The sequence below is a fragment of the Oncorhynchus kisutch genome, linkage group LG14, assembly GCF_002021735.2.
Source record: "Oncorhynchus kisutch isolate 150728-3 linkage group LG14, Okis_V2, whole genome shotgun sequence".
Classification (NCBI taxonomy): domain Eukaryota; kingdom Metazoa; phylum Chordata; class Actinopteri; order Salmoniformes; family Salmonidae; genus Oncorhynchus; species Oncorhynchus kisutch.
Window position 1 is genome coordinate 31,745,624 of NC_034187.2, and position 25,978 is coordinate 31,771,601.

The window sequence follows — 25,978 nt, forward strand, 5'->3', positions numbered from 1 at the left end:
TGTTAGAGTGGTGGAGTGTTATTAGTATAATGTTAGTGTTAGAGTGGTGGAGTGGTACTGTGATGGAGTGTTAGAGTGGTGGAGTGTTACTGTGTTGGAGTGTTAGATTGATGGAGTTTTAGAGTGGTGGATTGGTGAAGTGGTAGAGTGTTAGAGTGGTGGAGTGTTAGTAGTAGAATGTTAGTGGTAGAGTTTAGAGTGGTGGAGTTTTAGAGTGGTGGAGTGTTAGAGTGGTGGAGTGCTCTGTGCTGCTGCTCCAGTTTCAACTGTTCTGCCTTATTATTATTCGACCATGCTGGTCATTTATGAACATTTGAACATCTTGGCCATGTTCTGTTATAATCTCCACCCGGCACAGCCAGAAGAGGACTGGCCACCCCACATAGCCTGGTTCCTCTCTAGGTTTCTTCCTAGGTATTGGCCTTTCTAGGGAGTTTTTCCTAGCCACCGTGCTTCTACACCTGCATTGCTTGCTGTTTGGGGTTTTAGGCTGGGTTTCTGTACAGCACTTTGAGATATCAGCTGATGTACGAAGGGCTATATAAATAAATTTGATTTGATTTGATTTGTTAGAGTGGTGGAGTGTTAGTGTGGTGGAGTGTTAGTGTGGTGGAGTGGTGGAGTGTTAGAGTGGTGGAGTGTTACGGTGGTGGAGTGTTACTGATTTGGAGTGTTAGAGTGGTGGAGTGTTAGAGTGGTGGAGTGTTACTGTGGTGGGGTGGTGGAGTGTTAGAGTGGTGGAGTGTTAGAGTGATGGAGTGTTATTAGTATAATGTTAGTGGTGGAGTCGTGGAGTGTTACTGTGGTGGAGGTTTAGAGTGGTAGAGTGTTAGAGTGGTGGAGTGTTAGACTGATGGAGTTGTAGAGTGGTGGAGTGGTGGAGTTTTAGAGTGGTGGAGTGTTAGAGTGGTGGAGTGTTAGTGTGTTGGAGTGGTGGAGTGTTAGATTGATGGAGTTTTAGAGTGGTGGATTGGTGAAGTGGTAGAGTGTTAGAGTGGTGGAGTGTTAGAGTGGTGGAGTGTTAGTGTGGTGGAGTGTTAGTGTGGTGGAGTGGTGGTGTTAGAGTGGTGGAGTGTTACTGTGGTGGGGTGGTGGAGTGTTAGAGTGGTGGAGTGTTAGAGTGATGGAGTGTTAGTAGTAGAATGTTAGTGGTGGAGTGTTAGAGTGGTGGAGTGTTAGAGTGGTGGAGTTTTAGAGTGGTAGAATGTTAGAGTGTTGGAGTGCTATTAGTAGAATGTTAGTGGTGGAGTGTTACTGTGGTGGAGTGTTAGAGTGGTGGAGTGTTAGAGTGATGGAGTGTTACTGTGGTGGGGTGGTGGAGTGGTGGAGTGGTGGAGTGTTACTGTGGTGGGGTGGTGGAGTGTTAGAGTGGTGGAGTGTTAGAGTGATGGAGTGTTAGTAGTAGAATGTTAGTGGTGGAGTGTTAGAGTGGTGGAGTGTTAGAGTGGTGGAGTTTTAGAGTGGTAGAATGTTAGAGTGTTGGAGTGCTATTAGTAGAATGTTAGTGGTGGAGTGTTACTGTGGTGGAGTGTTAGAGTGGTGGAGTGTTAGAGTGATGGAGTGTTACTGTGGTGGGGTGGTGGAGTGGTGGAGTGGTGGAGTGTTAGAGTGGTGGAGTGTTAGTGTGGTGGAGTGTTAGTGTGGTGGAGTGTTAGTGTGGTGGAGTGGTGGAGTGTTAGAGTGGTGGAGTGTTACTGTGGTGGAGTGTTAGAGTGGTGGAGTGTTAGAGTGATGGAGTGTTACTGTGGTGGGGTGGTGGAGTGGTGGAGTGGTGGAGTGTTACTGTGGTGGGGTGGTGGAGTGTTAGAGTGGTGGAGTGTTAGAGTGATGGAGTGTTAGTAGTAGAATGTTAGTGGTGGAGTGTTAGAGTGGTGGAGTGTTAGAGTGGTGGAGTTTTAGAGTGGTAGAATGTTAGAGTGTTGGAGTGCTATTAGTAGAATGTTAGTGGTGGAGTGTTACTGTGGTGGAGTGTTAGAGTGGTGGAGTGTTAGAGTGATGGAGTGTTACTGTGGTGGGGTGGTGGAGTGGTGGAGTGGTGGAGTGTTAGAGTGGTGGAGTGTTAGTGTGGTGGAGTGTTAGTGTGGTGGAGTGTTAGTGTGGTGGAGTGTTAGTGTGGTGGAGTGGTGGAGTGTTAGAGTGGTGGAGTGTTACTGTGGTGGAGTGTTACTGATTTGGAGTGTTAGAGTGGTGGAGTGTTAGAGTGGTGGAGTGTTACTGTGGTGGGTGGTGGAGTGTTAGAGTGGTGGAGTGTTAGAGTGATGGAGTGTTAGTGGTAGAATGTTAGTGGTGGAGTGTTAGAGTGGTGGAGTTTTAGAGTGGTGGAATGTTATAGTGTTGGAGTGCTATTAGTATAATGTTAGTGGTGGAGTGGTGGAGTGTTACTGTGGTGGAGTGTTAGAGTGGTGGAGTGTTAGAGTGATGGAGTGTTAGAGTGGTGGGGTGTTAGTAGTAGAATGTGGTGGAGTGGTGGAGTGGTGGAGTGGAGGAGTGGTGGAGTGTTATATTGATGGAATGTCAGAGTGGTGGAGTGTCAGAGTGGTGGAATGTTAGAGTGGTGGAGTGTTAGTGGTGGAGTGTTAGTGGTGGAGTGTTAGTTGGGAGTGTTAGACTGGTGGAGTGATAGAGTGGTGGTGTGTTAATAGTAGAATGTTAGTGGTGGAGTGGTGAAGTGTTAGAGTGGTGGAGTGTTAGAGTTGTGGAGTGTTAGAGTGGTGGAGTGTTACTGTGGTGGAGTGTTAGAGTGGTGGATTTTAGAGTGGTGGAGTGTTAGAGTGGTGGAGTGTTAGTGTGGTGGAGTGGTGGAGTGTTAGAGTTGTGGAGTGTTACTGTGGTGGAGTGTTAGAGTGGTGGAGTGTTAGTGGTAGAATGTTAGTTGTGGAGTGTTAGAGTGGTGAAGTTTAGAGTGGTGGAGTGTTAGTGGTGGAGTGTCGAAGTTTTAGAGTGGTAGGGTGGTGGACAATGGCTTGATAAACATGCATCAACAGCCCAGTCATAGCCCGAAGCAGGAGACATATCTACCTTTATCTGACCTTAGCTCGATTCACAGAATTCCTCACCAGGGGCTCAATTATGCCTATTAACAATGATTAAGCAAAGAACATTTTAAGGAAAGTAACTAAAGGGAATTTGGTCGCAAGAATAACTGTCAAAGAAACAGAATATCGGTATGCTCATAATATCCTTTTAGCCTATTTGTGCGATGCGCAACAAAACACATTCTGAAAACTCTACCACACAGACATAGAATTGGAGCTGCCTCCCTGTCCCAAGTGGTTCCCTGGCCCTGGCGTCAGCCTGCGTGTGGTAGCTGAGGCTAGCTGGAGCTGTGATCTGGCTCCGGCACGGCTCTGGCAGTGGTGTGGAATGGCAGTTAAACTGTCACTGGGAGGAACTATAAATCTGCTGCTGAAGGTGAATGTAGCGTGATGCTGCTGCTGCCACAGGTGTGCTGCCTGCCAGTTAGTTCCTCTGTATTCTACAGCCGTCTGTCTACCGTATCTCCCCCATCCAGAGGAGGTTAGGATCACGGCTCCTGTAGCCGGACACAGTTGGCTGAGGCTAGCCAGAGTGAGTCAGCCAGTCGGGGGGTGTGTGTGTCTGTGTGTTGGGGGTGGGGGTGGGGCTGCTGTCACTTTGGCAATGCCGAGGCACATATTGCAGCGATTACCACAGCGGAAAAATGTTTTTCTGCAACATGCAATTACTACAGATTACAGATTGCCTTCCTTGCATCAGAAGAACTCACCAGAGAGAGGAAGAAACACTGGGATGGGTGCCTGCACAGACAGACAAACTTATAGACAGACAAAGAGACAAAGAAAGAAGAGAAATGATTACAAGTCATACTAAAAAACCTCAAACGATGGATGAGTTGGTGCATTCATGAGACACATTTAGAGACTAAGGTCATGGACAGTTAGGGCCAAGTAAGGATCACTCTAAATACAATCAGCTACTTCACCATGAAGCTAAATATTCTTATTGGAGGATAAACAAGTCTCTTCAAGTTTGCAGAGTGCAGAAGTTGAAGTGTATGATTTACCAATTACAAAATGACGTCAATGTATACAAAACATGGTTCAAAGCCTAATCAGACGTGGCAGTATAATGGAGTTGATGAGGCAACCTTCAGGTCAGGTCATCAGTCTACTGCCCTCAACAATACATCATCCTGGATCCGCTAGCTCGGCAAGAAAGGGCCCACAACTCACACGCAACCAACTGGATCAAAACTCAACCAAACGTGCTCCTATAATAACACAGCTCTTTTCGTGACTTTATCATCCAATGGTACTCTTAGTGGCTTTCCAATGAATAAACACCATGCATAACCACATCACAGCCTTCTAACTGTCATCGTGGAGCGAGTGTACCCGACAGATGATGTGTGAGGGCGGACCAATGGTGACATGAGAGTTCACAGAGAGAGTCCTCAGGGCAGGCCTGGAGGTGTCCCCTTGAACTGCTACTAAAGGACAGGGGTGACAGGGGTGGGGTCTAACCACGGAGTAAACCCTACACCCTGATCTAAACCTTCAAATCAAACACGAACCACTTGAAACTATTTCTTACACAACATCTTTGATCTGGTATTGATAAAGCATGTCAATGTGAGGTCACACAAGTCAATTGATCTTTGTATACCGATAATTGTCATGCTACCAAATTGAATTATTATGCAATCGTTATAGTGTAGTACTTTTTTGTCTGGTTTAGTGCAGCCTTTAGAAGAATTGGACAAATGCTAGGGTGTATCAGAGGGAGAGTATATGAGTACTACTACAACAGAACATACAGTACAGTCACCTCACCCCTAGTCACGTCTGCAGCAGCCCCCTCTAGAGGAGAGGCTCCCTCTCTCTCTCTCTCTATCGTCTCTCTCTCTATCGTCTCTCTCTCTATCGTCTCTCTCTCTATCGTCTCTCTCTCTATCGTCTCTCTCTCTATCGTCTCTCTCTCTCTTTATTGACATGGGACATGGGCTGGTATGTCAATAAAGTGAACTAGATAATAAACAAAGGTGAAATAAACAATAAAAATTCATAGTAAACATTACACTCACAAAAGTTTCAAAAGAATAAAGACATTACAAATGTCATATTATGTGCAAATAGTTAAAGTACAAAAGGTCAAATAAATAAACATAAATATGAGATATTTACAATGGTGTTTGTTCTTCACTGGTTGCCCTTTTCTTGTGGCAACAGGTCACAAATCTTGCTGCTGTGATGGCACACTGTGGAATTTCACCCAATAGATATGGGTGTTTATCCAAATTTGGTTTGTTTTTATAATTATTTGTAGATCTGTGTAATCTGAGGGAAATATGTGTCTCTAATATGGTCATTGTGATAGTGTTGCGTTTAGGAGGTAGGTGTAGGAGTCAGGCGCAGGAGAGCTGAGATGTCTGAGAAGTGTACATTAATAGGAAAGTCCACCAACACAAGAATGACACAATCAACAAAGGTACAACGCCCTCGACAATAGAGAACCCGCACAAACGCACGGAGGAACAAACAAAGTTCCGACAATAACACTCTTAAGAATCCGTGAAAACGACATAACCTCACCGAGCACATCATAATGAAAGAATAATCCCGCACAAACCTAGGCAGGCAACAGGGTAAATATATACACACAGAAATGAAAGCAAAGGAAACCAGGTGTGAAACAGAACCAAAGACAAAACAAACAGAAAAGGAATAAGTGATCGGTGATGGCTAGTAGACCTGCGACGCTGACCACCGAGCGCTGCCCGAACAGGGAGAGGAGCTACCTTCGGTAGAAGTCGTGACAGTCATACATTTGGCAGGACGTTGGGAAGTGCAACTCAAATTCCACCTCATTTTGTGGGCAGAGTGCACATAGCCTGTCTTCTCTTGAGAGCCAGGTCTGCCTACGGTGGCCTTTCTCAATTGCAAGGCTATGCTCACTGAGTCTGTACATAGTCAAAACTTTCCTTAAGTTTGGGTCAGTCACAGTGGTCAGGTATTCTGCCACTGTGTACTATCTGATTAGGGCCAAATAGCATTCTAGTTTGCTCTGTTTTTTTGTTAATTCTTTCCAATATGTCAAGTAATTATCTTTTTGTTTTGTCATGTGTTGGGCCTAATTGTGTTGCTGTCCTGGGGCTCTGTGGGGTCTGTTTGTGTTTGTGAACAGAGCCCCTGGGACAGCTTGCTTAGGGGACTCTTCTCCAGGTTCATCTCTCTGTAGGTGATGGCTTTGTTATGAAAGGTTTGGGAATCGCTACCTTTTAGGTGGTCGCAGAATTTAACGTCTCTTTTATGGATTTTGATCATTAGCGGGCATGGGCCTAATTCTGCTCGTGCATTATTTGGTGTTTTACATTGTACACCGCGGATATTTTTGCAGAATTCTGCATGCAGTCTCAATGTGGTGTTTGTCCTATATCTCTCTCAAGTGCTGAGAGTTAAATGTCAAATGTCTCGGAGTGTGTTGATAACAGTGATCTGACTGGCCTCTTCATCGCGACCAATGTATTCACTCAGTTACTGTAGCTAGCTGTAAGGCCCAGAGACAAGACAGAGACAACTCCAGCCGCCATTATTTTACTTTAATAAGTCCTTGGCTACACTCCGCACCTTTTAAAACATGTAGGCTGTGGATTAAAGATGAATGAGCTGAATGTGCTGGTTGTCTATCTCTGCGACTGCACTATTTCAGCTCGTCATGCTTACATAGTAATTAGCTGCTGGTTTTGGAAATGTTACAGGCTCATTCATCAGTTTATGGGATATATATTCTGACTGCCTAAACGGATCCCCAATGAGACCGTGACTTTCTCATGAATCACATGCATATACTCAAGTGAAGGCCTACAGTATTCAATTTGTGATTTACCCCAAATTAGTTTAAAGTCATTAGAAAAGAAAGATTGTGTAATCTCAATAAAGGAGTAGTGGTGCTCGTATCTGAGGCAGCTAAATGGAACATCGTATGATGAAGGAGTAATTGGCTAACACTTTAGATCTGAGAAGGTATGATAAAAACTAGCAATGTGGTTCCTATTTGCTGGTCTACATCATAATGGACAACAATGACCACCAACTGCAATGTGCTGACACATTATATAATCATCATTTGAGAAAACATCAGCAATCGGAGATCAGAATCCCCATACAAAATGAAACAATCTTTACCCAGTTTATCTGTGAAGGATTACTTCTAAAAGTCTCTCTATAGTCTGTGTGTAAACATCCAAATGCTAGAATATGATTTGGCTTTGGGACGAGGGACAGAATGCTTTGATGACTTACGTCATGCTTGGAAAACTAATCACTGACACTCTTGTCATATCAAGCTGCAGAAGTCCATTTCATAGCAAACTGCATTTCAAAAACGACAGCGGGTAAACAGCTCTGGCATTTCAACTATACCACAGAATCCATCATTGGTACAAAAAAATACCCTGATCCCAAATGTAGAGCTCATTTAATCCGAGAGGAATAAAACTCCATTTCATAGGAGTCGTCCATTCAGAACACTCATATTTCCACTGAGCAGAAAACCCCCGGCTGAAATTCGAGCAGACACTTTTCAGAAGGAATGCGTTCGGTGGGTTGAGGGCCAGACTCGCCCTGTAATTTGTGAATGTACAGAAATGTGCGACCGCCACAGCCGCTAAAGATAGAAATCTTTGTCTTATGTCATCATTTAACCTCAAACTATTTCTAATTGCCCCATAGCCCACTTTTTCAAAAGAAAAGTTCCCCTCCAATGTCACATGTGCACACGCCTGAAAATAGCTTGTGTATTTATGTGGTTATTCATATACATATTGAGAATGAACATTTCACTTTTGTATCTCCTCACATATCTGAAAGTGTCTCCCCATCAAAGCCTCTTTAAAGTGACATCAGCCATGGGAGATATGGCTGGGTGGCGGGCATGATAGCGTCGGGTATAGGTTGACACCTCAAAGGCTTGTGTGGGTTTCTCAGCTAATGGGGATGATATTCAAACTATTAGCTTTTACATGCTGTCTCATTATTAGCCAAACCATATGAAAATGGAGAGGAAGAAAACGTTGCCACTCCCCTTGATCTTCCATGGTTTGGTGTGTTGGTTGGCGAATGCAGGGCAAGGCAGGCCTGAGTACGCTAATTTGAAAACATGCCTCAAGTGGGAATGAAAGGGCTGAAAGTGTGTGATGTGTTTCTCCTGTGATTTCTCTTCTGAAAACCTTGATGGTAATATGGTCCTAAGTTCTTGAAAACAGAGGGGGACAGAAGGGCTGGAGGTTTATATGCCAGTTCACAGTTCACAGTAAGAGTTCATATGATTTAAAGGAGGAAACTTAAATGGGAATCTATTCATTTTGGTTGGAGCTCTCCCTAACCATTCTTACTCTAACCCCCCAAACTCTTTCCAAACTGGAGGCATGTAGTGTTTTGACTGGGCCTATAGAGGCTAGTGCTGAAAACTCTGGGTTTTAAAAGTAGAGGGTAAAAACTAGTCTAGCGTCTGCGTGAGGTGGGTCTGGGGTTAGACATCCTCCTGGAGTTCTGCGTTCGGTTGAGCTGAACCCACTTGGATCATTAAAAATCGTTCAGGGGCACGACAGGCTACGTCCTCAGTGTCTGTGTGGCTGAAACTATAGAAACTGCGTGTTGCAATGTAGGAGTATAAATATGACAGGAACCCGAAGCGCGTGTTACCGCTGCGCAGGGTAGCTGGACGTGTGGTCATATATTAATAATAAACAGAGGCAGGAGGATGACTGAAATGTTGCCAATGTCATTGTCCCACTTTAGTTCTTTCATTGCCTCAAAATAGCGAACAATGATAGGCGATACTTTTGAAGACATGAGGTCCTGAAATATGCACCCTGCAGCTTCAGCTAATTTAGCCTACATTTTGAGATCATATAGCATTTACATTTTAAGATGTTATTATTATATTCAACAGTTGGTTGAATAGTTACTTTCTAACTACTCAGATAGAAACTCAGAAGATATTAGGCATATGAGTTCATAATTAGAAGAATGACCTGTTTTAGACAAATGTCCCTTGTTCTCCAAAAGCCACAGGCCTTGATCTTTGAGGTCATTTGGCAATTAAGAATTTTCTCTCTTCGTAAAGAAACAGGTTTGCTGACAGCTCACACCGTTGAGGGCTCACATCACTATGCAGTCTGCACTCTAGACAACCGCCTAGCAGAAGTGCCTTCAGAAAGTATTCAAACCCCATTTTGTTGTGTTACAAAGTGGCTTTAAAATGGATTAAATTGTCATTCTAACATTTGTAAAAAATATATATATATGACAAATAAAACACTAATATATCTTGATTAGACAAGTAGTCAACCCACTGAGTCAATACATGTTAGAATCAGTCTTGCTGGGCAAGTCTCGAAGAGATTTGAACACCTGGATAGTACAATATTTGCACATTATTCTTTTAAAAATGATTCAAGCTCTGTCAAGTAGGTTGTTGATCAAGGGCCATTTTCAAGTCTTGCCATAGATTTTCAAGCCGTTAAAAATAAAATAAAATAGTAAACTCAGGAACATTCATCTTGGTAATCAATTCTATTATATATTTGGTCTTGTGATTTAGGTTATTGTCCTGCTGAAATGTGCGTTTGTCTCCCAGTATCTGCTAGAAAGGAGACTGAACCAGGTTTTCCTCTAGGATTTTGCCTGTGATTAGTTCTATTCCGTACATTTTTATCCTAAAAAACTTCATAGTCCTTGCAAATAAATTACAAGCAGACCTATAACATGATGCATACACCACCATATTTGAAAACATGAACAGTGGTACTCAGTTATGTCTTGTATTTGCCACAAACATAATGCTTTGTATTCAGGACATAAAGTAAATCTATTTGACAAATTTTTTGGCAGTTTTACTTTAGTGCATGTTTTTGAATATTTTTATTCTGTACGCAGCATTTCCCAAACTCTCTCCTGGGGACTCCAAAAGGGTGCACATTTTGTTTTTTGCCCTAGTATTACACAGCAGATTCAAGTAATCAAAGCTCGATAATGAGTTCATTATTTGAATCAGCTGTGTAGTGATAGGGCAAAAAAGTAAACGTGCACCCCTTGGGGTCCTGAGGACCGAGTTTGGGAAAAACGTCCTTCTTTTCACTGTCATGTAGGTTAGTATTGTGGAGTAACTACAATGTTGTTGATCCATCCTCAGTTTTCTCATTTCACAGCCATTAAACTGTAACTGTTTTAAAGTCACCATTGGCCTCATGGTTGAAATTCCTGAGCTATTTCCTTCCTCTCTGGCAACTGAGTTAGGAAGGACACCTGTATCTTTGTAGTTACTGGGTGTATTGATACAACAGCCAACGTGTAATTAATAACTTCACCATGCTCAAAGAGATATTCAATGTCTGCTTTATTTTTTACCCATCTACCAATAGGTGACCTTCTATACAAGGCATTGGAAAACCACCCTGGAATTTGTGGTTGAGTCTGTGTTTGAAATTCACTGCTTGACTGAGGGACCTTACAGATAATTGTATGTGTGGGGTACAGAGTAGCAGAGATGAGGTAGTCATTTAAAAAATCATGTTAAACACTATTATTGCACACTGAGTGAGTCCAAACAACTTACTATGTGACTTGTTAAGCACATTTTTACTCCTGAACTTATTCAGGCTTGCCATAACAAAGGGGTTGAATACTTATTGACTCAAGACATTTCAGCTTTTTAAAATTTGCATTAATTTGTACAATTTTCGAAAAACCTAATTACATTTTGACATTATGTGGTATTGTGTGTAGGCCAGTGATTTAAAAAATCTAAATGCAATCCATTTTAAATTCAGGCCGTATGTAACACAACGAAATGTGGAAAAAGTCTAGGGGTGTGAATACTTTCTGAAGGCACTGTATAGACAGACAATGGCTGTGTGATAATTGTTATCAATGTGTTTGGCGCCAATTCGTGTTGTTAAAATATGATTTAAAATGGCTTCCCTCCTAACGGTCTCGGCCTTGGCAGGCGTGAAGAGTGTATAATTTTCTCATCCCATCTCCCTCGCCACTCTACCCGCAAGACTTTGGCTTCGTATCTATCTGACTGACATCAGTATAATAAAGAAAATGAAGGGTACATCTAAACCCACTCCCATCCCTTCCTTACCACAATTTCCTTACTATCTAAAATAAAAAACTACAGAAGAAACGTACCCGCGCTACACGCGCGCGCGCATGCACGCACACAAACAAACACACACACACTTAGTATAGTCAACATAAGTGGGAAAAATACATTTAAATGTACATTTAAATAGTCTAATTATGAGTAGTCTAATTATTGTCATGGATAATTATATATCAAACACTATTAACCTACATTAGTAATCGCATTGGGAATTAACTTCAGTAACGCAATAATATACAGCCTACTGCCTGCAACTAAACAGTACTTTGGAAAATTGAAGGCGAATAAATTTACCTTAGATCCACACTTTGGGAGATAAATCGACCTTAGATCCACACTTTGGGAGATAAATTGACCTTAGATCCACACTTTGGGAGGTAAATTGACCTTAGATCCACACTTTGGGAGGTAAATTGTAACAGCTTGCATCAATGAATCGTTGCAAGGTATTTATTCCATCCTTGGATGTGTTTTGTGTTATTCATTTCTGACATAATTCTGATGGGAGCGGTTTTTAATATCTTTGTGGTTTGTGTGCATCTATGGATCATTTAACACCACAAAATAGCCCCAACAATCAAATGCCTCTTGATATAAAAAACAAGTTATCCACAAATATTTGACATTTCATTTTAATTTTGGATTTGTATTAATATGTACTCTAGGCCTATATCGAATGCGATTGTAGGTCATCTCCATAATGTTTTTTGCTTACTTTTGTATGCTTACTAAATAACTGCTATTTGATATGTGGGCTATACAGTCATATATTTGTTTATTCCATAATTTATTGTGCGTTGGACAAAATGGTAAATATCCCTCCATACACCTGCGGTGGAAAAAAGTCAGAATTCTAAAACAAAATCCACGTCCTTAATCGAAATGATCGGCTATGGGAGTAAAACAACACATTTATTCATAACTTCATTAGAAAGTAAAAGGTGACATTAAACGAATAAAGCTTGAGTGATTTTTACTTCCCCTTAGAAGCCTATACATTAATTCAGAAAATAATGTAAATGTTATTATTTGGGATCCCGAGTACAATTTCTGATGAATTTTCAACAACAAAAAAACGTCAAGTTCGACACAGGTGATAATAGGTCGTCTATGACTCACATTTTCTCGTCTTGGTGCAGGTATATAGTATATATGTTGTTATTTCTAATTTCTCTGATGGTATAAATGCCGTTTCTCTATCCAGACCCCCTCTGTACTGAAAGCAGGTCCATTTGACAAAGACAAATTGCGCCAACTAGCGCCTGCGAGCCATCATTGCCTGGGAAGGACTGAACAGGGTGTGTCGTTTCTTGTGCAGTACATAGTAACCTATTAATGGATGGAATTCCAATTAATAATTGCCTGTGGCTACTGTACTTGGCACAATTGTAGTTGTTATGTAAGCCTATTAGTTTCCATTTGGCGTGATCGAATGAAAGTGATAAGACAATTATATGTAATTATATAGGCTATATTTACAAAGATGCACCTACTATGCATATTGTGTCAAATGGAGGCCAATATTATTTATTTATAGTACTCATCATTAGCCTAATTCAGCCCATTTCCCTGGATATGGGGGTAACAAATAATATTTTAAAAGGAAAAGAAAGAGAACAAAACGTGTATTGCTAATTCCACATATTATGTCAATAGGTCTCTAACCCTAGCAGCACTACGGTTAATTTAATCTAGCCCAAGCCTATTACTCTATATTACATAGTACTAAACCAAACACATTCATCCATAGATGCCTTTGATGTTCTCTGAAAAAAAGCAGGAGTGAATTGCAGGGACAAGAATGGGAAAATCATATCAAATTCACAACTCATATTGATCAACCATATGTCATTTGAAAGGTGCATGAACTCCTGACATGATAAATAGCACATTGCAGTTGATTGACAATTATGCATTCAGATGTAGCAGCCTATTAATTTTAGTAAAACTACATTTTGCTAATTGTGAGTATAAACCCATAACAATATCATAAGTAGACCTACGTTACATTATATGACTGGCCTACTTATCATCAAAATATAAATGATATATGTTTCCCTAAATGTCTCTTCTGCAGTCACCAAATAAATGCGCCAGCTTGAATTATTGTTATATTTTCAGACTCTATGTAAACACACTGCGGTGATGTGCTAATATAAGCAGAATGCATTATGTGATTATATTTCTTCGAAGGTAGTAGCCTATATAATTTTGCCGGTGTCATATATAGGCATAAAGAAGGAAGACTGATCAATCATAACACGACGTTTTTTTTAAATCTTCAATAAACAAATAGGCCGAACTTTTATTTAGCATTATAACTTCACCATTCAGCCGCGATGCCGGATGTAATTTCAACACTATAATGAATGCATGAGAACAGTTGCTGTAATTTTACGTATAAATGTAGCCTAACTGTGCAAAACATTAAAACAACTAAGCACATAGTGTAGAAAAGCACAAGATACGTAGTCTGTCAATAATATATCGTGTGAGTATAACAGAGTAAGCAGAGAGCGCTTCACTTCGTTTATATTCCGGAGACGTTGATTGGTCTAATGAAAGAAAGCCCAACCCAGGCGACTCATTGGTCGAAGTCATCCGCACACTCCAACCACTAAACAGTAAAATGACTTGGGTAAATAATATCACGGCAGTCTTCACTCTCGCACCACCACTCAGTCAAGCGCCTATTTCAACCTAGAGAGAGAATAGTTCACAAGAAAATAGTTTTGGGATCTCGACTTACTTTTTAGTTTCATTAAGGATAATATGTGGCAAGTGGCAGGACATTTGATACCGAGGAACAAAAATCATTGAATAAAAAGAAACTTCTTCACTTGACGTCCGCGTGTAACCATCGGAATTCTTCGTATCAAACTCTGCGTCGAGAACTGTGAATTACTGAGTACACTGTAGCCTACTTTGGCGAGACTCGATGAGCATAATTCAATTGAAGGAGCTCATTCAGTCACCGAGGGTGAAACAAGATTGAGAACATTCTGCTGTGAAGTTGAAGCGCAAACAAGCAGCACTCGAATCGTCAGCTTCCGTGAATATTGCAAAAACGACTGGATTTTATAGTTTGCCTTAGACCTTTATTTTCTAATATGCGGCCAAAATTGTAGTGTGGAGGGGCGTCGCATCAAGTGCTGAATAGTGCAGAATAGAAAGTGAGCCATAGCATAGGCAACCAGAACAGAGCACAGTGAGAAAGAGGTTAGATCGGAGTTTGCGGTTTCTTGGTTTTGTTGTAGTCAGTGAGAAACAGAAACCAACTTGATGTTTGTCAGGTAGCTACATCCTGAGCAGATGATATAACACGCAACCATTAAACTGTATCGTCTCTGCAAGGTACGACATCTACTACACACACTGGACAGTCCAGGACTCATCGTGATAGATTAACCGGGGGCTGCGTGCGCTCAGCTCCATCATCGCGTAAACCACTGGACTTCGCCGAGACCAAAGGAGCAAGTGTCAGAGAACGAGAAAATATACATTTTTTTTTTTAAAGAGCCCCGAACACTCGTCAAAACCCCTAGAGAAGTGGCCGTGACCCAAGCTGTTGTGATGCATATTCCCGTAGACCCTACCACCACCAGACGGTTCACACCGCCCTCCACGTCGTTCCCCTGCAGCAAGATTGGAGACGGCAGCGGGACCATGGGCACCCCTGGACCGCTGAGGACACGACCCGAGGCCAGGAATGTGGTGGACGTCCTGTCAGACCACGCTGGCGAACTGGTCCGGACGGACAGCCCAAACTTCCTCTGCTCCGTGCTGCCCTCACACTGGAGGTGCAACAAGACACTCCCTGTGGCTTTCAAGGTAAGGCAAATTACAAATTACAAATGGGCACTTGTAAAATAATGAACGACCTAATGATGTATTACTGCTACCGCAGAATAATTTGAACTCAAGTGTCAAATGGCATTTTTTATGTTTTCTTGAGCTTCATATAGCCAACAGGGCATAAACTGGCATTAGTATTACAAAGTTTACGCAGATCCATGTTATGTAATATAAATAATTGTATTTATTTATTTTTTTGTAGCTTTTTGTTGTTGCATTTGACCCAATTGAATATGACATTTACACAGCCTAGTGTTTGGATTTGCACGACCTGCAAATAGGCCTACATACAATGAAGGAACAATTAGCATACAACATAATACAAATAATTATAATTTAGTCATAATAATGATAATAATACAATTAATTAATTATAGTTGATATAGTTATTATTACATTTCTATTTTGAAAGGCATTTCAGTGCAGAATAAAATCTGCATATTTCGAAGCAATGAAACGATGCTTCACTGCACGTTATCAATTATATTTATACACCAGGAAGTGATAGAATTCGTGGGCTAAAAGTGTAATGTTTTGTAAAATAGCCTGAATATATTTTATTGTATCACATCCAAATGTAAAAATGCTTGTTGAGGTCGTATTCTTATTTATTAAAATGTGCTAACATTCTTTTTAAAAGCGATTTGGATATTGGCCGATCAAATGTAAAAGTCATTTCCATAGCTTAAAATATTGTTTCAATTGCAAGCTTTCTTCAAGGAAGCATCTTACCATGTAATTTAACCCACCTATAGCACAATAGGCCTTTATATTTGGACCCAAATATTTTCTAATTAAATATACAATTATTTTTTTAATGGATTGGAAATCAGGTGTAATATTTTAGTTTTATGGTGCGTTTTCTTTTCTTCCACCGGATGTGGTTTGGTGTAGTCTGTGTTTGTTTAGCATGGTGATCCAGGTTGACCGCGTTGTGTTCTCACAGGTTGTCGCACTCGGTGATGTGCCCGACGGGACTTTGGTCACAGTGATGGCGGGGAACGACGAGAACTACTCAGCGGAGCTTAGGAACGCGTCTGCGGTGATGAAGAACCAGGTCGCCCGCTTCAACGACCTGCGGTTCGTGGGCAGGAGCGGACGAGGTGAGCGGAAGGAGTCACGCACCTCTATCTTACATAATTAATAATGAAGAGTTTACTTCACATACAAAACACCTTCCTGCATGCGTCATTGCACTGACTTGCAAAACTATAGCCTAAGTATACCTCATTTTGGTAATCGATTTTAAACAAAGAAAGTGATCAAATAAATTAATGGATAAAATTAAAAGGTTTAGGGGACGTGAGAATCAGATGAAAACCACGTCGAAATTAATCTCCTGGTGTAATAGCTTTAAAGCGCGTACAACCATTACCAGTGTTTATTGGAAGACGGGAAATCCAGAGCACAATATAATTATTCCAAATTTTAAGATTTCGTTTGAAAATGCTTAATAGACATAGAGCGAAACCCAATTTCAAACTACAGCCTAATGCTGAGTGAGGCATTACCACAGTTATTTCTATAATTGACCATCACGCACGCCCCTCTCAAAAGATGATCGGGTTAGTAGCCGCAGCCTGTATATTATATGAACATTATACCATTGTCTTTACATGTCCAAATCACCAAAATGCCTGGACCAGAATATTCAGTTCAAGGCTTGGGACTTGCTTGTTTACACACCTTTAAAAACTAACGCTCACATAGCTGACGTTCGACCAGAACCTTCTCTCTTCCCTCTCCTTCCTCCTGGCCCGCGCATTCACACTTTAAATAGTTGCTGACTGATGAATGGAAAACGCTCTAGTAGATCCTTTCATTTTTGTAGTCAATTATCCCACCCCAGGATTCCCTTTTCCCCAACAGTCTCTTTAACAAGATAGGCTATGCCTTGTTTTTATTAAAGCGCCGCTTCATAGCCTGAGATGAAAAACGGACTGTTGCATGATCCAGCGCTCTCCCCACGCCTTTCATGCAGATGGGGAGCTCAAGGATGAGAGCCCAAGTTTATTGTTCAACAATCGGCCTTGTTGAACAATAAACTGTTGCTGTAAGCCTTTCAGAGAATCTGGAATACATTCTCTCAATAATTCAAATCATGCCCACAGTTCAGCTCATCAAAGAGGTGGTCCCTTTAATTCACAAACTTAAAAGGGAGGCATATCAGAAGGCACTTTTAATTCAGCAAGTTGACTGTGGTGGTCATTACCAAAGTGCTTGTTCCACAAAAATCGGTTTATTTCCACAATTAATTACCCACGCCTATAAACCTTCACACATGATATTCCTCCTGAATCTATGTCTTACTGATGCATTTCACTTACCAAGGCCCTCTCTATTCTATCTAACCCAGGAAAGAGCTTCACTCTAACCATCACAGTCTTCACCGGTCCTCCTCAGGTGGCCACCTACCACCGTGCCATTAAAGTGACTGTGGATGGGCCCAGGGAACCCAGACGTGAGTACTTACAGGGTACATGAGAATATTTGTCTTGTCAGAAGTCTAATGTGCTGCTATATCAGGAGCTGTGTGTAGAGGGATTCACAGAGAAAGAGAGAGGTTATTCTTGGTGTAGGGGATGAGAGAACAGGGTGCCATCATTGGAGACTAAAAGAGATACATGAGTCATATGCAGATGATACAAGAAAATGTAGCCATGTGAGTGCGTGTCCATGTGTGTGTGAGTGGGTGTGTGTGTGTGTGGGTGGGTACGGTCAGTGTGTGGGAGGATCAACAACAGTTGACCAGCAATTGCAGTTAATGGGAGACAATGCTGTGTATTGGATGGTGCAGCAGTGTTCGTGTCTGTGTGGTATTAGGGTGTGGGGAGTGGCACTGTCAGAGGAAACGGTAAAGTGTATTAATGCATAATCAGAGACCGCTAAGAGGAGCTGTGTGTCTCCAAGCAGCTAATACCAAACGCTTATGGCCTCACCCTGCTGCCTCTGGTCAAATGGTCATACCTGGGTGACCACATAAGTGGCTCCTTGACTTAATACTCTTAAAGAGATGGTTTATGCTAACAGATTTAGCCCAATATGCTAAAGCCGTTAGAGCCATCATTTGGGTAGTGATGCATATCAAAGTGGTTTAATGTGTGATCATGTGAAAGACTGGAGGATTGTGTTACAAGGATGAGTCAACCTCTAAAGGCTGCTGGTGTGTGTGTGTGTGACCATGCATGGCTGACACCAGTCAGATCAGATGGGTATAGGGTTAAATGATCCTTCCTGTTGAGAAATCATGTTTATTATGGTTCTACTGTACAGGTTTTTAGTGGTTGCCCCGGATGGGTGAATTGCTACGCTTATTTGGGATAGGGTGGATTCAGCCCAGTCAAAACTGACCAACTGGCCAATGCAGGGAGCCAGGCGGTTCTGTATGCCACATGGAGGGGACATGGGGATCCTAGCAAGGGGTGAAGGGCGAGGGGTGGCGCATCGCCTGCCAGGCTGGAGGCTATTTGACGAGGCGTTGAAAATGGAGGAGAACAGTGTGGAGAAAGGGAAGGGGGAGGAATAGATAATAATATCCTTTGTGTTTGTGTGAAATGTGATAGAGTTGCTGGCTATGTCTGTATGTAGTAAATTATATGTACTGCATTTTGTTTGTGTCTGCGTGCATGCACTGCTGAAGAAAAACAGGCAGTGTGTTGGCTTCCTGTAGTTAGAAACAAGCATGCACATACGGTAAAGCAGTCTCCTATCTGTCTACATGTCTGCACTCAAGGCATCAGAGTGGCCTTTTATTCACTATACACCCTGGTGGCCAGGCCCCATCCTGCTATACAGCGACATGGTTTAATTTAGGTAAGGGGAATTTTGTGTTAAAAAGGTTTAAAAGGATGATATGAGTGGACTCAAATAGAGAATGGCACCACCCCGTTTGTACTTTATAATGACAATCCTTACATTATTCCTTCCTAAATATTTCAGTGTAAAAAATACATAAAAAATTAAAAACACAGACTTTATGATATCCTCAGTTAACCAGCTGTCTGCATATAAGTTTAAGTATAACATCAAAGCAGATGACCATCCCTCTATCCCATTGTGAGATGAATGAGAGCCTGTTCCCTGGTTGGCCTGCATACGTTCACCTGTCGGTTGGCTGGCTGGCAGAGTAGAGCGGGTCAGGCTGCTCAGGGCTTTACTGTGTGTTTGTGTAGGGCCTGCATTTCCATGGCTGCCAGCAAAGAGGCTGGTACAGTTTGAGGGAGGCGTTTTATTAACGTTTACAAATCCAGCTAGGAAACCTGACGGACAGGAAGGAAGCTCCCCTGCGGCAATGATCTGCCAAACACACAACACTCACCTCACACAGCATGATCCAAAAACCCATACACAGAAACACACACAAATGCTTTGCAGACACGCATTATTTTTTCCAGCTAATGTTGAAAGTATTAGACATTTTCCTCTTCCCCTCAAATACACTATGTTGCTTTTGTGTCACTTCGTCCCAAAACACTCCACTTGCTGTCCAGTAGGCCTATGAGCAACATTTTACAAAGTGAACCCTACAGCACAGTCTCTTTGATTAGAGCCACCCTGTGCTTTCTGAGAAGCAGCTTTGTGTACGTCAATGTTCTGCTGACGATCAGAGAGAGAGAAGGAAGACGTGCGATAGGAAGCAAGATATGACTGAAGTGTTGAGACCCTCCCTGTCGCTGCTCGCATGCAGTTGCCCCCCCCCCCACACACACACCTTTCCCTCCCCCTTTCCTCTCTCTCTCCCCTCTCCTCCCTACCGAGTTCAGCTGAATTAATCCCCTAACCGCATTTAGCCTCCGTCTTCTCTCTCTGAGTGATGACATCACCCATCACATATCCTCCGAGGGGAAGGGCTGTTAGTACTTTATGTATCTCACCCAGAGTTAATCAGTTCCTGAGAAAGAGGAACTCACCAGAGACGAAGGACACGGGGCTGGGCTGAGAACATACATGACTATGAGAAAAACAGAGGAAGAGGACCACTTGTTTCGTAGCTCAACCCTAGGTGAGAGGCAGTAGAGGCAGCCATGGTGCACGACACTGTGTGTACAGTTCATCAGCTTACATACATGCAAACAGAGACATATGTATGCGCATGCATGCATTCAGTCATGGCAGGCCCTTTACTGCTCTCTATCCTGTTTCTATGATACTACCACACTCTTTCCCACACACAGTATTGTACTTGTACAGAATTCACTTGATCATTGCTGTGTTTTGTTGCCAATATTTATTCTGTTGGGTGTGTTCACACAGCTTCAGAAGATTGGGGGGGGGGGGGTATGGGGAGGGTGGGCAGGTAGATTCTATTTGCATTTGGCACGCAGACTGTACAAAGAATGCAAATAGACAATGACATTTGCGTTGCTATTTTTCTTGACAGTGCAGTCTCTCTTCATAGTAAACAAAGAGAGGCGAGTGTTAATGTGTTTATGTGCACACAGCTGTGTGTGTGTGTGTGTGTGTGTGTGTGTGCACCTGCCAGGTGTGTCCATACCCTAAGTCAGCAGCTCGGCCACGCCTATGCTCCACAAATCACATGAAAGGTTCGCCCTCGGTGCCAATTGCTATCTCAAAGGCCACTTTGATGTTGAAATGGAGATGGGTGTTTTTGAAAAAAGCCTACAGGTGTACCAGTGCCAGGAGAGAAAAAAGTGTCACGTCTGTCTGACGTTGGGTGCTTTCCTGCCTAACCACATAGCCAGCCCAGCCATCCTCACTAAAACTCCCAGATGCACAACCTGCAGACATGGTGACATAGCAGCAGCACTTATGTCAAAGAAGAAAAACACCTCCTTTAAGAGACCCGTGATGTCATCTGATGTGGAATTGGACAGGGGCTGTTAAAGACATAAAGGACACACATTTCTATGGCCAGTCAAGCCGGAGGTATGGAGAGAGTGTTGTTTGGAATGACGTGAGGCAATGGCGAGCGCTCTCTCTGGACTCAGTCTCCCCATCACACTTGGCCTCTGCGATTAGAAACAGAGCAAATATTGACTGACTGACTGATAAATCCGCTGGAATGCAGTCTGTAAATTGAATATTTTCGATTGGTTTCAGAAGAAACCTATGTTCTGGGACAAACATTCACATCATTCACTCTGACTAGGTACAGGAGTGGGGTAAGAGGGAGCTGGCATATGCCATGTATACAGTGACTATGCTATAATACTTCCATCTGCTAGTGTCCTCGGCCATCCAGTTAGAGGCCCGAGGTGAGGCCTGTAGAGCCATGGCATGATTAAGTTCCTTCATTAGTGGAGAGGTACGGCTGAGAGGGTGGAGGTGATGCTTCTTTGACCCTGGCTGATGCGACCTATACACCCATCCATCAGCATCGAGTACAACCTCCTAAAGGGAAACACTCTGCCTCAGCTACCCCCAAACCTCTCAGCTACCCCCAAACCCTCCATACACACAAACACACACTAAGAGAGACAAACAGGCAGACAGAAACAGACACAACACACCACTGTAGATAATCCCACTAAAGCTCCCTTGTGAGAGCACTGCAAATGAGCCTAAATACCTCAGCCTGGTCCAGGCGAAGAGAAAGAGCCCATCACAGGCTCTTTTTCCTCAGTTCTCCCCATCTGTGTCTCTCTGTTTGCTTTTCTGAAAGTCGTTGTGACATGACTGCAGACGTTTCTATCAAGGAGGAGAAAAGGACGAGCATAGCATTGTCTGCTGCTTTGTTATGCCCCCTTTCTACTCCTCAGGTTAGTTATATAGGCTCAAGTCTGCTCCTGTCTGGGGACACACACACACCTCGCTATGTGCACACACATGCCCCGGGGGGGTTTCCTCCAACAACCTTTTCACTTTGTATTCGCTGACGTCATACGCAGCAAGTGGACACGCAAAGAATTACAGAATTATTTACAGAGGCCTCTGCCCGTACTTTTAATTCTGCCTGATGGTGCAAGTGAGGCAACCTAGACGCTTTTTCTCAGAAACAGAGAGAAGTACGGCAAATTGCATACCCAAACTCAGCCCCCTTTCATCCCCAAATGTCTTTCCTGTTTACCTACCAATGGAGGGAAGTATAAGCCCACTCTGTTTACTGCTTCTTCCTTATTTACACTCACCCATACAGGAGGGAGTCATTACGACCTTTTAGACCTAATTTAATAAAAGTTCAGATCTCGATTTAGACAAATAAATAGCCCATGATTTGGAATGTTTTCTCTCTTACTGCATTATGACAAACAGTTTTTCTATGGAGAGGGGAGGGGGTGAATAGTGTGAAGGAGTACCTGTGGCTTACTGGAAAACGCTGTGGATGACTGCGGTTGACATATTTATTTTTCTGGGACTTAATGGTAAGGAACAGTCAGCAAATAATAGGTGTTTGGAGATGTTGGTTCCAGAGCTGGAGGAGTCAGTAATCCCTTGGGTAAACATGGGGGAGAGAAGCCTTGGCTCTTCAGCCTCTGGTTCAAACATCACTTTAACAAAGGCAGCAAATACTAACCACTGGCCAGCCTGTTATAGCATATTAATGTCTGGTCTGGACTATGGGCCCAATTCAGACTTAGGAAATCTATTCCTTTTTTATGCGTTTTGATTTAAACTCTTCTCAGTAGTTGGTATTCAGACTTAACATATACAGGTGCATAATGGGCTTTGCAGGCGTGGTTCCCTTACGCACACTGAATAAATGTCATTCAACTGCTGAAAACCATCCAACTTGCTGGCCAAAATATTTTCTTGTGGAGTTTTCATTCAATAGTGTTTTCAGTAAGGACATTTATCTAAAGCCATCCCCTTTAAATATGGTGTACCTTTAAATATCATTTTCTCGACAGACAGGTTCAGAATAGGGATCAATGACAGAAAGCAATCTAAGTACACACATATTCATCACCTTTCAGCGCCAATCGGTAGATTTAAAAAAATACTCTGATCTTGTACATTATTTAGGGTTAGGAAAATATTTATTAATCATACATAAACAGGGTTGGAGAGCATTTATGAACAAAATACATTGTTGAATAAAAAATACAGGGGTTTGATTCATCCTGAAATTTGCCATATTCAATTGTTCAATCCATGAAATATTGGAAGAATAGAAAAGTGTACAACAGGGGTTGAACAACAGTCTACCCTAATCCTCATTAACCACAGAACTGTGCGACTCCAGGTTTAAACTGCTAGGTATGGTCTGCGTTCCATAATTATTCAAATAGGCTACATGCCCTTAATTATTGACAATCATGTAATACGCCATAAGGCACACGGACGTGATGGAGGAAAGAAAGGTGAATGGAATGATGCAAAAAGTAGGCTACAAATGGAAGAAAACTAACAGTCATTGCACTGTATGTGTGTATTACTGACGGTGGCTGCTGATAGTGTTTCATATTTAATATGATAGAAATGGTCATTCAAAAAAAGAGGAAAGGTCTGGGCATATAATGAAAAACATTCTACAGTGCATAAATCAACTCTGTAGGTTCAACGCTACTGTCAGTGTGAACATGTTTCCATAGGCTACAGCCCTGGCTTGGGTCTCCAAATGTCATCCCCCCCAAAAATTATGAAGCTATAGGCCTACAAATTCTGAATAAATACAGCTATTGATACTTTACTGTGGAAATTCACTTTTCAGTGATCATAGGGTAAAATAGATCAAAAATCATTGTAATTTATATTTCCAATCCCCTTATCCAAACGGATTACTCATATACCCAGGTCTTATCAATACAGTAGTTCTAATCAATGTATAAATTACAGTGCATGGAGATTGGTGTTATTTCTATCGTACATTTTTTTTAAGGTAAACGTTTTTCCGCAACCTACAGGTCGCTCGTCCTTATTCGTGGTGTCCTCTCATGTAAGGGGGGTGGAATTATGAGGGCATTAAGTCAAGGTCAGAATACGGTACATCTGTAGACACACCTCTACCAAACCTTCAATTCTTAGATCTTCAACCCCAAACGAATAGCGGGTGAATAGCATGCTATTCTCATGCTTAAGTTCGAGGTCAGAATATGTGTAGAGAGAAAAGGGCATAAAAGAAAGGAATTGGAATTTCCCCCTATGAGAATGTGGACAGGGCTTTTTCCTGTGGCACTCTGCTGACCTTGATCGGAGTCAAGATTAAAGTGTAGAACAACATGATATTGCAACAATAAAACAAACTCGTGCTTGTAAACATTCACATGCACTTACACACACGCAAATACACAAGAAAATTCACACCTCCCATTTGACACATCTGGAGTCTACCTTCCTGTCATTTGTCACTGAGCAGTGTTTGTGCGACCCATGAGCGCATGTGTGCAGACGGGCCTTGTGTGTGTGCAGACATGCCTTGTGTGTGTGCAGACGGGTCTTGTGTGCGTGCAGACGGGTCTTGCGTGTGCTCGTAGCTAAGTTCATGCGCACCGAGGTGTGAATAAGAAACCGTTTGACACATCTGCTAGCATTGCGTTGACGCATGTGACGACGATGGTTGCTTTCCTTTCACACAGATCTGAGAGGACACCTCCCCTCCCTCCTACCAACACCTCATTGCTTAGCAAGCCCTGGCTACCCCTGCACACACATCCCTGCAACCCCTACAGCCTCGCACCTCCAGAGCTAAAACAACACTCTCAGTGCAGCTTATTTCTTTAATAGGATCTGTCACCGGGGCAAAAAAGGGCCCTCTCTGTTCTGCAGCAGAAGTGCTGAAAAACAACCCCCCTCCTCACCCACCTTTACTGCCTCCGCCCTACTGACACACATCACCCCTCTCCAGAGGAGAGACACACACGTACAGTAGTGTAGTGGGACAAAAGAGGGCTGATTGCTCAGTGCTACAGGCCTCTCTTTATTGTTAGTGGATCCGGCTGTATGGGGCCTAGCCTACACCCCTCCACTCACACTGCCTGCCCTGACCTGCACCACTGTAGGGCTGTCCCTGTGTGGCATAGCCCCTATTCCTCACTAAACACACACACACTTCTAACTACACTACAACACACACACAGCCTTATCCCTTCATCAAGACTGGATCACGGTCTCACATTCTCTCTCAGCCCTGCTGTAGACAGGAGGATTTCAGGCTGAGGATGGTCCTCAGGGGAAGCATAGCTAGCATCTGCTCAGAGATAGACAGACAGACAGCAGTAACAGGCTGGGAAGAGAGCCAGGCTTAGCTAAGCTTCCCCTGATAGATTGGTGTAGGCTGTGGAAATCCCACCAGTACACAGACCTCAGTGTGCAACATGGGCAGAGTGACAGTCGACTAGTCACAGCCACGTAAGTATCATGGAATCCCATGGTGGAATTTACTACTTGCTAAAGGCCCTCCGTCTCATGGTGATAGTTTACAGTCTGAAATAATGCATCCATTCAGTTCATGACGTGGACACCGGACGTCAATGTATATAACAAGAGACATTAAAAGAGTTCATTGTGTGTGTGTGTGTGTGTGTGTGTGTTTACGTGTCTCTGTGTGTGTCTGTAAAACTCATTTAGCCAGACTAGACAGCCACAAACACTACTAAGAAATAAACCTCACATCCTTCTGGGTCAGCCTTAAACTGATCTATGATTGGACAGCCTCTAAAACCCAACTCTGTCATTGATTTGAGTTGTAGGGGCAGTGTGATCGCCAAAGCCTCAGGCGTCTCGATGGCACCAGTAGTAGAGTGAAAGGGGAAGTCAAAGGGGGTAGGGAAAGGCAGGAGGCAAAATAGTCAAGAGAGGAGGAAAAGGAAGACAGGTGCGCAATGCTTCGCTCAACAGATGTTGAAACGTCTTCGAGCGCCAACACAAAGCGGAAGTTCACTAGCGAACCGACCGACGCCACTCCAACACCCTCTCAACTGTCATTCTGAGGCAGGTTGACGTTTCTGACTGACGAAGAAACCGTTTGAGAGAGTTTATAGTTCAGGATAGAAAGTACAAGGCCTATTGCCTTGAAAGGTTCCTCCCTTAATACATGCATATTCAGACACATCACTGAACAGAGACAACAGCAGCA

The 25,978-nt window shown here is 42.7% G+C and overlaps 1 protein-coding gene across 4 annotated transcripts in view; it reads left to right on the forward strand.

Moving 5' to 3' along the window:
- The window catches only part of LOC109903966 (runt-related transcription factor 3), a 75,237-nt gene that overhangs the window by 21,539 nt on the left and 27,720 nt on the right, over positions 1 to 25,978 (forward strand). For 2 of the 4 annotated variants that reach the window (XM_020501008.2, XM_020501006.2), the window contains exons 3-5: positions 14,738 to 14,979; positions 15,950 to 16,106; positions 17,360 to 17,479. In XM_020501008.2, the coding sequence (XP_020356597.2) occupies positions 14,738 to 14,979; positions 15,950 to 16,106; positions 17,360 to 17,479 (519 nt within the window). Of the gene's footprint in view, positions 1 to 13,795; positions 14,980 to 15,949; positions 16,107 to 17,359; positions 17,480 to 25,978 lie in introns of those variants that run through there. The other 2 variants (XM_020501007.2, XM_031788255.1) reach the window with 2 other exon arrangements.